The sequence below is a fragment of a genome, unplaced genomic scaffold, assembly GCF_019419815.1.
Source record: "Pyrus x bretschneideri cultivar Hongxiangsu unplaced genomic scaffold, Pyrus_bretschneideri_v1 Contig23, whole genome shotgun sequence".
NCBI classification, from domain to species: domain Eukaryota; kingdom Viridiplantae; phylum Streptophyta; class Magnoliopsida; order Rosales; family Rosaceae; genus Pyrus; species Pyrus x bretschneideri.
In genome coordinates, this window is record NW_025999535.1 from 5,924,291 (window position 1) to 5,937,023 (window position 12,733).

Consider the following 12,733-nt stretch of genomic DNA (forward strand, 5'->3'; position numbering starts at 1 on the left):
TAAAACACAACCTCAACGACATTCTAAAATAGTTTGATACCCATTGACCACAAGTCAACCGTCGATCAAAGATCGACGGTAGGGTTTACAACCCTGTATAACTTGACCCGGAAGATCCGCATATCAGATTTCCAATCCGCAACTCCCAACGATCCACAATATGTTTCTAGAATAACATATTAAAATTTCATTACGATCCAACGGTCAGATCTCCGCCAATTGCCTAAAAACAAGTAGCCGTGAACATTTATTTTACTAACTTACAAATCCAATTCAGGAAGATCCGTAAGTCGGATTCCTGATCCGTAAATTCCCATGATCTTTAAATATTACGTATTATAATGTATCCAATTTTGGTGACGATCCAACGGTCGGATCATCGATTCACATTTTTATCAAGTAACGTATCGTAACGAATTTAGGTTCCAACTATCAACCTACGTCATTCAAATGACAATACTGAATTCAAAACATTTGACATAGCCTAAAAATAGCATTGGCGGCCCACTGGCCACGCGCCGCCACACGCGCCGCTGCGGGTGGCGGTCGGCCGCCCCGACTTGCCGGAAAATCCAACTATTTCCAAAAATTCTCAAACTTCACAGAAATGAATATCTCAGTGAGTGGAGCAACTTTCATACCTGCCACGAAGTCCAAAAGTAGACGGAAGATGGTCAATTTTGCCCACGAAGCCGGCGGGTGCCTAAAACTTCCCGACGTCGATTCGTTGTCTACGGTGGTCCAACGGGGTCAAGGTTGGTTGGGTTTTGCTCCTGGGATGATGGGCTACAAAGCCCAAGTGGTGGCATTGGCCATCGCTTTGCCGATTTGCCGGAAAATCGAAAAGGGTGACCGGAGCACCATTGATTTTCGTCAACTTTCGTGACCTCAAACCGCCTCATACCATGGTTAATCAAGGTGGTTCTTGGGTGGGTTTTGTAGAGGGGAATGAGAGCTTCAAGATGGTGGTGGTGGCATCGAAAAACTCCACCGGAGTTGGCCGGAATCGGCCTTGGAAAATGGGTGGTCGCGAGTGGGAAAAACCCACTAGAAAGCTGGGAATTTTTTTTTTAATTTTTTTTCCTTTTTCTGATTGGGCTTCACCTTAAATAACCAATTTCTGATTGGGAATTTAATTTAATTAACACTAAACCTTGAATAACCAATTTCGAACGTCCGTAACTATACCGTTATAATCCGAACTCGCAAACGGCTTTCGCCTATGCGTTCACATCCACGATTATTACGAGAATATGTTAAAAGAATAAGTCATACTTCTCTCTAGACGATGGTCAACATAAGTCAAAGTCCTTGCCTCTAGGGCAATTTCGTAAATTCACGCTTTTAAAATAAAATAAAAACGTAAAATTTGAAACGGGTTGTCACAACAAGTCTTCAGAAACAGGGCTAATAAACAAAACATCCTTTTTCGGCTTTTATACCATTCTAGGGTTTAGGCATTTGCATATATATAATACTAGTTTTGCAAACAATAGCTAATCCACGACATATTAACCGAAAGAAATATTAATAAGAATTAGCTAAATGGAAAGGATAAAGAGAGTTAAGAATATGAACCCATACTGCACGTTGGCATCCCTGACCACGCCCTCACGGTTTAGTTTCTAGGAACTCACACGAAAACTTCCCAGTGGGTCACCTATCCTGGGATTGCTCTCGCGTGACCTCGCTTAACTTCGGAATTTCTACGGAACCCGAAGCCAGTGAGCTCCCAAAATGCCTCGTGCTAGGTAGAGATAAGAATATACATATAAGGCTTACATGATCCACACCCATAGGCGATGTGAGATCTTACACAGCAAGTCAATGAAAGTCGACACATACCCTCTAAAGGCATTTTGATCATTTCACATTTAAAAAATAAAATAAAATAAAATTATGGATGGGTTGTAACAGTACCATTTAGATTAATTGAATTGTTTGAAGCAATTCAAACTAGAATATGCAAAATCAAAATTCATGAAGCCCAAGTTTTTATTTCGGAGACTGAAAAGGAGTTTATGAAGATAATGTGAGCCTTTGGCCGACGCATGGAGAGGAGTGGTTGTCACCGACTTACCGTGGAGCAGTATGGGTGACTGGCTTGTACGAGGGAGAGGGAGAGAGGGAGAGAGTGAGAGAAAGGATCATCACCTTATATTAAATGAGTAATAAATTCTACAAAATTTCTCAAATGAGTAATAAATTTTGCAACATCTCTCATAAAAACAATTATTGTTCACGAGGATAGAATTGGAAGAAAGAAAACCATAAAATCAATATAAAATGGGTAAAAATGACATGGAATATGCATGATGACATGTAAAGCAGATCAAAGGACTAAATTCAAAATGGGGTGGGCCGGGATCGGTCCATTTAATTAGTGGGGCGATGTGGGTACAAATTTCAAAGAGATCCCAGGCTCAAACCGTTTCCACTGTTCATTGTAAGGAGATTAAATCTCCACCGTTTATTTCTTAGGTTATGTAGAATTCTCTAGACTTCCAGAGTCCTAAATCCTGACTTCAATCATAGCAGCCCCCAAATCCTGACTCATCTCGACCTAGATCTCAAATTCTCCCAGCTCTGTCTGTTCAGACTTAGCCGTTGATGGTGTTGTAGTGGTTGTAGTAGTCGAGCTACTTGTTATCAACCATCAGAGCTGTCAAGTCATCGCCAGCAATGCCATTGAGTCGTCAGGGGTCAGTTGGTCTCCATGATTAGCCTCTTTGTTTTTCTCAGGATTCATCAATGTCCTAGTCATCTTCGCCTATCTCATTTCACAGCTCCATTGTTAGCCTTCTCGATGTCGAAATTCACATCCTTGTCCATCAAATCCAAATCTTTACCACCAATATTCAAATCCACGGAATTGGCTTGCGGCAATTTGACATCTTTAGCCTCCAAAACCTTAGACCCACTAACTAGAGAATCATCTTTAGCGGAATTGGTTGGAACAAAGGCGGCGGGAGCTAGGGTTTGGGAATTGGGCGGGTGAGAAACAGAAGGATTAGAGTGCAGAGTTACAAAAAGGATATTGTCCTCTTCGTCGAGGACATTGGGATCGATCAGACGGTGGAAAGATTGGGGCGCGACGGAGGATTGATGGGGATGCAGTGCAGATGATGACAATAGTTCGGACGATTCGAAGGGTCGAAGAACGTCAGTGTAGAGATCTTCGAATTCGTCGTCATCTTCCATAAAAAATAAGGGAGCTTTAGTGAGAGAAAGTGTGTGTAGAGGGAAAGAGAGGGGAAAGAAAAGGATTTGATGTCTGTACCTCGCTATCGTAGGACCCGTAGGAACCAGCCCATTTCAAAAGGGTCGAGTTAGGTCCAAATCTCAGTTAAATCCAAAACCCGCCCCGTCCCTCCCCGTGTTAATTACAAAAGAGTTCGGTCTGGTTCCTTCAATTTTGGGCCCGGCCCAGCCCGTACCCACCTCTAAACAAAATACTTCACAATACGCCACTTAGTACTATGGTCTAGTGGTATTCCTATTCACTTATAAGTGAGAGATCTTAGTTCAATTCTCACCAAATGAGAATTTGAACCACATTATTGCTAACTTATTATGAGACTAAGCTCACCTCCTCCCCCGTAGTATAGGTAATCTCATTTGTTCAAAAACAAAAATCTTTTGCAATGCATTGCATAAGTCGCAAAGGGCCGTCAAGTGAGATGCTAACAATGGTGGTCTAGATGATCAGTAAGCCGGCGATAGGGACGGAAACATGATTTAAAGTGGACCAAACTAGCTTTAGCATGTGAAAATTGGAATTGGGAGGTGTGAACCCCTTTTTTTTCCGAACATACCCAAACATGTTAAGAGTAACTACAATGATTGGGTAAAAATTCAATATTTAAATTTTAAACTCACCCAAAACTTCCTCAATCATCTGGCTAAAAATAGGTTTTGAGTTAAAACTTATTTTTTGGCCAAATTTAGCCCAAAAATGAGCCAAAATGAATGGCTAGGACCTAGCACTGGACTGAATTGATGACGTTGTCGGCCACTTGCGAAAAAACCCACGATTATTATTTTTTATCTAATGGACCACAACCAATGGTCCAGATTCAATTTTTTTAAAGCAAATTTATAAAGACATTAAATTCAACGGTTTGAGATCGAATATGAGTAATTCTACCATTAAAAAAAGATCTAACAACCAAAAATTATATCCAACTGCTAAAACAATTAAAAATATTATTTAAATTAAAATTCACCTAGAACTCTAAAAATACCTACTTATGTGCTCACACATTTACACAAAATTCACTTTCGTCAAACAATTCTTCTTCTTCTTTTTCTTTTTACCCACCTATGTATTTGTGTTTAAAAATGGGGTAGGTTTAGTGTGATATTGTCCGCTTTGGGCCCAAACCATCACGGTTTTGTTTATGGGAACTCACACGAGAACTTCCCAATGGGTCACCTATCATGGGATTGCTCTCGCGCGAACTCGCTTAACTTTGGAGTTCCTATGGAACCTGAAGCCAATGAGCTCCCAAAAAGCCTCATGCTAGGTAGGGATGAGAATATACATATAAGGATCACTCCCCTGGCCGATGTGGGATGTAACAATCCACGGATCACTCCCCTGGGCAATGTGGGATGTCACAATCCACCCCCCTTAGGGCCCCGACGTCCTCGTCGACATACACGCAACCAGGATTAGGCTCTGATACCAAATTGTCACATCTTGGCCCGAGCCCCCACCACATCCCGGGCAAGACTCTGCCATAGCACGATATTGTCTACTTTGGGCCCCGACCATCACGATTTTGTTTTTGGGAACTCACACGAGAACTTCCCAGTGGTTCACCCATCATGGGATTGCTCTCGTGTGAACTCGTTTAACTTCGGAGTTCCTACGAAACCCGAAGCCAGTAAGCTCCCAAAAGTCCTCATGCTAGATAGGGATAAGAATATACATATAAGGATCACTCCCCTAGGCAATGTAGGATGTCACATTTAATGATTTTTCATTATTTATTAGAATTTAAATATATTTAAGTTAAAATGTTTATTAAAAAATTAGAATTGTCTAAATAAATTTTATTTTACAAAAGTCCCTGAAAAGATTAGGCTAAAAATCAATCGTTAAAAATTTCGGGCTAAAACATTCCATGATAATCGTTCGCAACTATATATAATACTATACACAAATCATGATAAAATATTGTTATTAGCAATTTAAAATAATTGTTCTGCAATTATCATTTCTCATATTTGCAGAGAGAAGTGCATAAAAACTATTTTAAAGTGAAAATAATAGTTATAGTCCAAACCCTAAGGGTCTTTTTGGTATTATATTAAAAAAAAAAATCATTTTACAAAACATTTCTTAAGAACATCTTTTTAAGACCAATTTTTTTTTAAATTCAAAAACTTGTTTGGTATGAAATTCACAATTGTTTTTAAAGAAAAAAAAAATATTCATCCTACAATGGCAACTTCTAAATTCAACAAAGAGAACGAGGAGAGAGAATGAAAGAAAGAAACAAAGAAAGAAAGAGAAAGAAATAGGAGAGTGACTCGGAGGAGAGAGAAGTAAGAGAGAATCAAAGGAGACAAAATTGGAGTGAGAAATGATAAAGATAAAAGAGAACATATCAGGTGTGAAAGGAAAGGGAAGAGAGAAAAAGTGAGATCTAAATTTGAAAACTCAAAAAAATATTTTTTTTTTATGTTTTTAAGAAATAGATTAATTCTTAACTTAGTTTTGAATTCAGTTTTTTTTTTTTAAAACAATCTTATTAAACAAGTTTTTAACACTTTAAACTTGAAAAATATTTTTGAGTTTCAAAAATTAAATTCAAATAGAATACCAAACAAACCCTAAATTTGTTTGTAACTTATTTGAGGTTATGATGCAATTGCTGTCACAAACTTCCACCCTACACATAACAAAAGGATATTACGTGATCACTTAGTACTACAGTCTAGTGTTATTTCTTTTCACTTATAAGGATTTTCACCAGAGGAAAATTTGAATCATATTATTGCTAGCATATTGTGAAGCTAAACCCACTATCTCCTTTTTAGTGTAGATAATTTCATTTGTTAAAAAAAAAAATGGTATTACGTGAGAAAGAGGATGGAAATAGGCAAATACTTATGGACTAAGCTTCCCTACTAAGTACTAAGTCCAAGATCCCACCCTCTCTCTTTTCCTCTATATAATTTAAGGAAAATAGAAAGATTGAGACACCTTCCTCCTAAGTGACGGATTTACCCTTGAGCACCATCCTCTTTTGACTCCTTCACCGATATTCTTTCTCCAACCCGAAAGACCATCATTCCCCTCATCCACTCCTTAAACGCGCTTTGATGACAATCCTACCCTTCGTCACTTTCTCAGAAACCCCAATGGCAGCTTCAACAAAACAACAGACCGACTGACTCCCCCTTCTCTGGACCTGAGTTGTCTCGCATGGCCTCTCTTTCTTGGAAAACCCAACCCGCCCTCCCTTTATGTACTCCCCCACTTCTCTCTTTCCCCACCAACAAGCATACCCTTTCTCTCACTCATCATCTTTCTAACTCCTCTCTCTCTCTCTCCTCCAAATTGTCAATGGCTTCCCAGCAAAACCAGCAATCCAATTTCCAAGACTTGTTGCCCACCATGGCCGACAAGCTTGGCGGGGACGGTTTAATAGGCGAGCTCTGTAACGGGTTCAATTTGTTGGTGGATTCTAGCAAGGGAGTCATCACCTTGGAGAGTCTCAAGAGGAACTCTGCTCTTCTGGGGTTGCAGGATCTGAGCGACGACGATCTACGGTCCATGGTGGACGAAGGTGATTTCGACGGAGATGGCGCTCTCAATCAGATGGAGTTCTGCGTTCTCATGTTTAGATTGAGTCCTGAGCTCATGGACGAGTCCAGACTCTGGCTCGAAGGTGCTCTTCAACACGAGTTTAAACATCGTCACTGATTTGGGATTTTGTTCTTTTAGATATATAGAGATTCTCTGATCTGGGTTTTTTATGTTTTTATCCTCGGTGATTGTAATTTGTCCCTACGGAATTACTGGGAAAGAAAATTACAGAAATGCAATTGACAGTTGACAACTTGACACATACTTTGTTCTTCATCCTCAGGTGATTCGGTTGTTTTGATAAATGTTGAATGAATGATTTTAATGCGTTTTCACACACTGCATTATTTTTATTTTTATTTTTATTTAATGCGTTTAGATTGTTAAATGATATTTAATTTAAATTTTTTAATAAGAATAATTTATATTGTAATTAAATTTGTAGCAGGGCGAAAGTGAAAAAAATAGCGCTGTTATTATCCATGCAATCGGGATATTATGCTACTAAAATATCAAAGGTCAAATGTTGGGATTTTGCCTCATTATTTAGTGATTTGATTTTGATATAAGATATAATTCTTATGAAATTCTATCGGATCTTTATACAAATCTTCACCGTTAATTTTTCAAACCAGTAGCAGCCGTGAAGGGAAATATCTAAACGTTGAATCATTTTTTTAAATATAAAAATTTAGACTGGAGAGTTGCCAATAAATGCTGGAAGACTAGTCAGCGCTTACTAATTCTCGAAATGTGACTTCTGTACCACAACACGTTGGAGTTTGGATTATTATAAATATTTTTATTTAAAATTAAATATAAATAATGATCGACAAAAATTAATCACACAATGTAAGAACATAATTTACGAATCGAATCTTCGTTAAAAAGATCTGAAGAGAATTCTATTGGAACAAAGATATCATATGATTGAATCAATTGTAGACCCGTTTTTTTTTTCAAGCGACAAATTATCCTTATCATTAAGACAATTTTATATATGAACACAAAATTACAGATTCGCTCGCATAGTAATTAACATCTTCACTTCTTCATTTTTTTCAAAATAATGAAGTAAACTTGCTTGGGACAGTTTTGTTCTGGTATATTACAATGTCTTCTTAACGAAAGCAACAAACAAAATCAACAATAAAAAAGGCCTCAAGGTTCATTCTTTGCAGATTGCATGGCAAACTTGAAGGTCCAGTGGCAATTTTGATATATCACGACAAATACAGTACCAATTTTAGCAAAAAAATCAAAAGCAAAAGACGACCGTGTTTTCCTTGAAATATTAACGCCCTCATCTTCTGGTTTTCCTCCTAATCAAAGAAGTTAGGCAACCAACCAAATCTCCTCTGTAAGTCGTGGTTTTCAGTTTCCAAAAAAAAAAAAAAAAAGAGGTCGTTGTTTTCAGGGCTTCGAATTCCTGCTCCTCAGAATTTGTGGTCTTCTGATTCTTTTCAGGTGCTCTTCACGCACAAAAGCAGCGACTGCACAGGGGCGGATTCTGGTTCTCAGTCCTTGCTGTGCCGTAGCTTCGCCAGTGAATGAAACCACAAGGGGTTTTCTCAATTATCTTGTACTTGAATCAAATCAGTTGTCAAGGAGAGGGAGCACAAGAAGAAATATTTTATGGGTGGTCTTTGTTTTTCGTTTATGATCAGCGCTAACTTGTTCTTCTTGTCATCAACAATTTCCCTTGCAGTTGACGGCATTACACCTTCCCAGTCTGTCCTTGATGGAACGACGTTGGTTTCAAGTGATGGGAGCTTTGAGCTCGGTTTCTTTAGTCCAGGTAGTTCCAAGAACCGTTACTTGGGAATTTGGTTCAAGAATGTCCCGGTTAGAACGGTTGTTTGGGTTGCAAACAGATGCAACCCCATCAATGATTCTTCCGGCGTGTTGATGATAAACAGCACAGGTAATCTTGTGCTTTTGAGTCAGAATAGCAGCGTTGTTTGGTCGCCGAGTTTAGTTAAACAGGCCCAAAATGCGACGGTAGAGCTCTTGGATTCCGGGAATTTGGTACTGAGAGATGCAAAAGATGGAAATTCAGGAACTCATTTGTGGCAAAGCTTCGACCATCCTTCTGATACATTATTACCAGGAATGAAGTTGGGGTGGGACTTGAGAACAGGCCTAAAACGGCATTTGTCAGCATGGAAAAATTCAGACGACCCGTGTCCCGGAGATTTTACTTACGGAATTGGAATGGAACATCAAGCATATCCTGAGGCATATATTCTGAACGGAAGTACAAAATTCTTTCGCACCAGCGCATGGAATGGACTGACAATCTGTGGTTCACCCGAAGATCCTAGCCCTCGTTATAGTTTCAATTTTGTCTACAACGACGACGAAGTTTACGTCACATACAAACCGAAGATTGAGTCGATTCTCTCAAGAGTGGTTTTGAACCAAACCACCAGCACATGTGCTCGGTTTCAGTGGAAGGTGGGAGATCAAGCTTGGCAGGATTTTTCATCAAGACCTACAGAATCATGTGATTATTATGGCTTCTGTGGAGCCAATGGAAATTGTACCAGTGAGGATCCGGTCTGCAAATGTATACAAGGATTCAGCCCCAAGTCTCAAGAAAAGTGGAATTTATCAGACTGGTCTCTAGGTTGCGTGCGCAATAAACCATTAAGCTGCCACGAAAGAGATGAAGATGAGTTTCTCAAATTTGATGGCTTCAAATTGCCAGATACTACAAATTCTTGGGTGGACAAAAGTATGAATCTCAAGGAATGCAGAGCCAAATGCTTGAAAAACTGTTCCTGTACTGCTTATACGAGCTCAGATATCGGAGGAGGAAGTAGTGGCTGCACCATCTGGTTTGGTGATCTAATAGATATCAAACAGGTTCCTGTTGCTGGAAAGGAAATATATATTCGAACGTCAGCTGCTGATATAGGTATCGAACTATACAAAAAGAGCTTCGTGTTTATAATTTTATGTCACTTGTAGTTCAACTATTGTTTTTCAACATGTTTCAATAAGAAGTTGGTTTTGTTTCTCGCAAAGTTGAACTGACCCTGCTATTGTTTTTCTGTTTGCTCCATTTTAAATTTGTTTGCTTTACTTAATCATTCAACAATGAAGGAGAAAACAGCAGAAAAGTGAAGATTGCAACTGTAGTTGTTGGCATAGCAATAGTGTTTTCCGGAGTGCTGTTAGTTGGCTATGTCATTCGCCGAAGAAAGAGAAAAAATAAAGGTATGTTAGCTTTACCCTGACCATCCTTCAAGCATTTGTCAATTTTGTTTGTGTTTCGATATGCGTTTTTGAGGGAAGGGGATGTAATCTATCTGCAAATTTAAGTTTTAGTTTGCTTACTACATCTAGGCTATAGCTAACAGGAACTCCATCACAGAAATAAGGGAAAGAAATGAGGACAACGAAGGGGCTCCAAGAGGGGACATGGAGCTCCCACTCTTTGACCTGATGACAGTAGCTAGCGCCACGGATAACTTTTCAAGCAATAAAAAGCTCGGAGAAGGTGGATTTGGCCCTGTTTACAAGGTAGATTTCTAATTTACTCTACAATAATGAACAGACTAACAAAGAATCATTCCATGAGGACTTTCACAATTTTGGAAATTGAGTAACTTTCCAGGGGACGCTGGCCGACGGACAAGAAATTGCTGTGAAGAGACTTTCAAGAAGTTCTGGCCAAGGATTGAACGAGTTCATGAATGAAGTTAGATTGATTGCCAAACTCCAGCACCGAAATCTGGTAAGGCTTCTTGGTTGTTGCGTTCAAGGAGAGGAGAAATTGCTACTTTACGAATACATGCCCAACGGAAGCCTAGACTCCTCCATTTTTGGTTTGAACCTTTGGACCCTATAAGTTTATAATTATTGCTTGGTTGCTTTAAAATAATAATCGTATATAGGCCATTAAGCAATTTGTATTGAAAATTGAAGTTGAATTTGGATTTAACTTGCCAGATGAAACGAGAAGAGAACCATTCGATTGGCCTAAACGTTTCAACATTATATGTGGCATTGCTCGAGGTCTCGTCTATCTCCATCAGGATTCTAGGCTAAGGATTATTCATAGAGATCTCAAAGCAAGTAATGTTTTACTTGATAATGAAATGAATCCGAAAATTTCAGACTTTGGCCTAGCTAGATTATTGACTGAAGGAGATTCGACTGTAGCAAATACAGAGAGATTAGTTGGCACGTAGTAAGTTTGCTGTATAATATTCCCCCGATCAACTACTAGTCCCCGTCAGTTGTTTATTTTGTTCACACTCCTGTATGATGTCTCTACTTTCTACAGCGGTTATATGGCACCCGAATATGTTATGGGCGGGCAATTTTCTGTGAAATCCGATGTCTTTAGCTTTGGTATTTTGGTGCTGGAGATCGTTACTGGAAGGAAAAATAAAGGATTCTTCGATCCAAGCAACAGCCGTAACCTTTCTGAACAGGCAAGTATCATTAGTAATTGTATCGTTCCTATTGAGAGCGGCAATTGACGATGGAGTTTTGATTTGTTTCAGTTATGGAGATTGTGGAATGAAGGGAAGCCTTTAGAACTGATTGATACATGCTTAGCAAGCTCAGGCACGCTATCGGAAGTGTTGCGTTGCATCAACATTGGTCTCTTATGTGCGCAACATGATCCTGACGATAGGCCAAGCATGGCGGCTGTGGTTATAATGTTGGGAAGTGAGACTGCTTTGGCTCAGCCGAAACAACCCGGTTTCTTCATGGAAAAGGGAACACCTGAAGCAGGTTCTAATTCAGGTAATCAGACATGTTCAACCAACGAATTATCGATCTCGCTTTTGGAGGCTCGATAAGGATCATCTTATTCATCTCAGACTACATCTCTATGCTTTCCTATCAAACATTTATTCAAAATAAATTTTGAGAACAAAGCTGAAGAGGAGCATAGATTTATGAATCATTTGCTGTATGGACTCCAACGTTTTGCAATAGGGCCCTCTGCGCTAGTGCTCGTTGAACAAGTAAATTAATGACAATATTTGACCCCAAAAAAAACTACTGACTCTAAAAGAGCCCAATCCATTGAGCAATGGAAACTAATTGTTGTTGTTTATTATACACAATAATATATTTACTCCAAGAATGACTGAATGAAAGAATAAGTTAATATAAATCGTACTAGCAGAGAGCACACATTTTGTGTATGTGAACAATTTCTCTTAATAAGTACATATTTTTTTCTTAATATTACATATTATTGTTTTGTCATAAGAAAAATAGGTATATGATTGTCATTTTCTCAAAAAATGAGAGTAAATTAGGAAAAATAGGGATATGATTGTCATTTTGACAAAAGGTACAAAATTAAAGTCTCTTCAACCACCCACCTCCTCCTACGTTCTCCTCAAACGCAACCGCTTCAGTTCATTCAAACTATCCAAAAAACATCATGATTTCACTTACGTGTATGAAAAAATGATGATGGGACAATTTCTTTTAGTAAGTGCATATTTTTTATCTTATGTAAATATTTTGATACAAAAATACTATTTTGCCCTTTTTATGTAAATATTGTGTATCAAAAGTGAGGGCAAACTAGGAAAAAAGGGAAAAAGGGAAAAAGATACAAAATTACTATTTTGCCCTCCTCTTGTCAACATTGTGCATCAAAAATGAGGGCAAAATAGAAAAAAAAAAAAAGGGTAAAAAGTTGACAAGGCCTATTCTCTTAATAGAATAGTTAGAATAGATATGTGCTACAATTTTAAAGCATCTCACATACAACTAAAGAGAAATACAATTACACGGTAGTATAACAACAATGAAAAATATTCAGAATTTTGTTATTTAGTACTACGGGCTAGTGATATTCCTCTTCACTTGTGTGTGAGACATCTTAAGTTCGATTCTCGCTAAAAAGGAATTTGAACCACAATATTATTAGCC

The 12,733-nt window shown here is 38.5% G+C and overlaps 2 protein-coding genes across 5 annotated transcripts; both read left to right on the top strand.

Annotated features, from left to right (window-relative positions):
* The first annotated feature begins 6,495 nt into the window (after positions 1-6,495).
* Positions 6,496-7,082, top strand: LOC103965952 (calcium-binding protein KRP1-like). The gene has a single exon (XM_009379056.3). It carries the CDS (start codon positions 6,578-6,580, stop codon positions 6,935-6,937), a length of 360 nt encoding a protein of 119 aa, XP_009377331.1. The 5' UTR covers positions 6,496-6,577; the 3' UTR covers positions 6,938-7,082.
* An 881-nt stretch (positions 7,083-7,963) lies between these two features.
* On the top strand, positions 7,964-11,930 carry LOC103965920 (G-type lectin S-receptor-like serine/threonine-protein kinase At4g27290). 4 transcript variants are annotated; one of them, XM_048585552.1, is made up of 8 exons: positions 7,966-9,740; positions 9,929-10,042; positions 10,179-10,348; positions 10,443-10,653; positions 10,778-10,843; positions 10,946-11,018; positions 11,115-11,265; positions 11,338-11,930. In XM_048585552.1, the coding sequence occupies exons 1-8, from the start codon at positions 8,456-8,458 to the stop codon at positions 11,638-11,640; spliced, it is 2,373 nt and encodes a 790-aa protein (XP_048441509.1). In that variant the 5' UTR covers positions 7,966-8,455; the 3' UTR covers positions 11,641-11,930. The 4 variants fall into 4 exon arrangements, with proteins under 4 accessions (XP_048441510.1, XP_048441509.1, XP_048441507.1 ...); XM_048585550.1 differs by having other exon boundaries at positions 7,968-8,180; positions 8,288-9,740; positions 10,778-11,018; XM_048585553.1 differs by having other exon boundaries at positions 7,964-9,740; positions 10,778-11,018; positions 11,115-11,248; positions 11,338-11,507.
* The last annotated feature ends 803 nt before the right edge of the window (positions 11,931-12,733 follow it).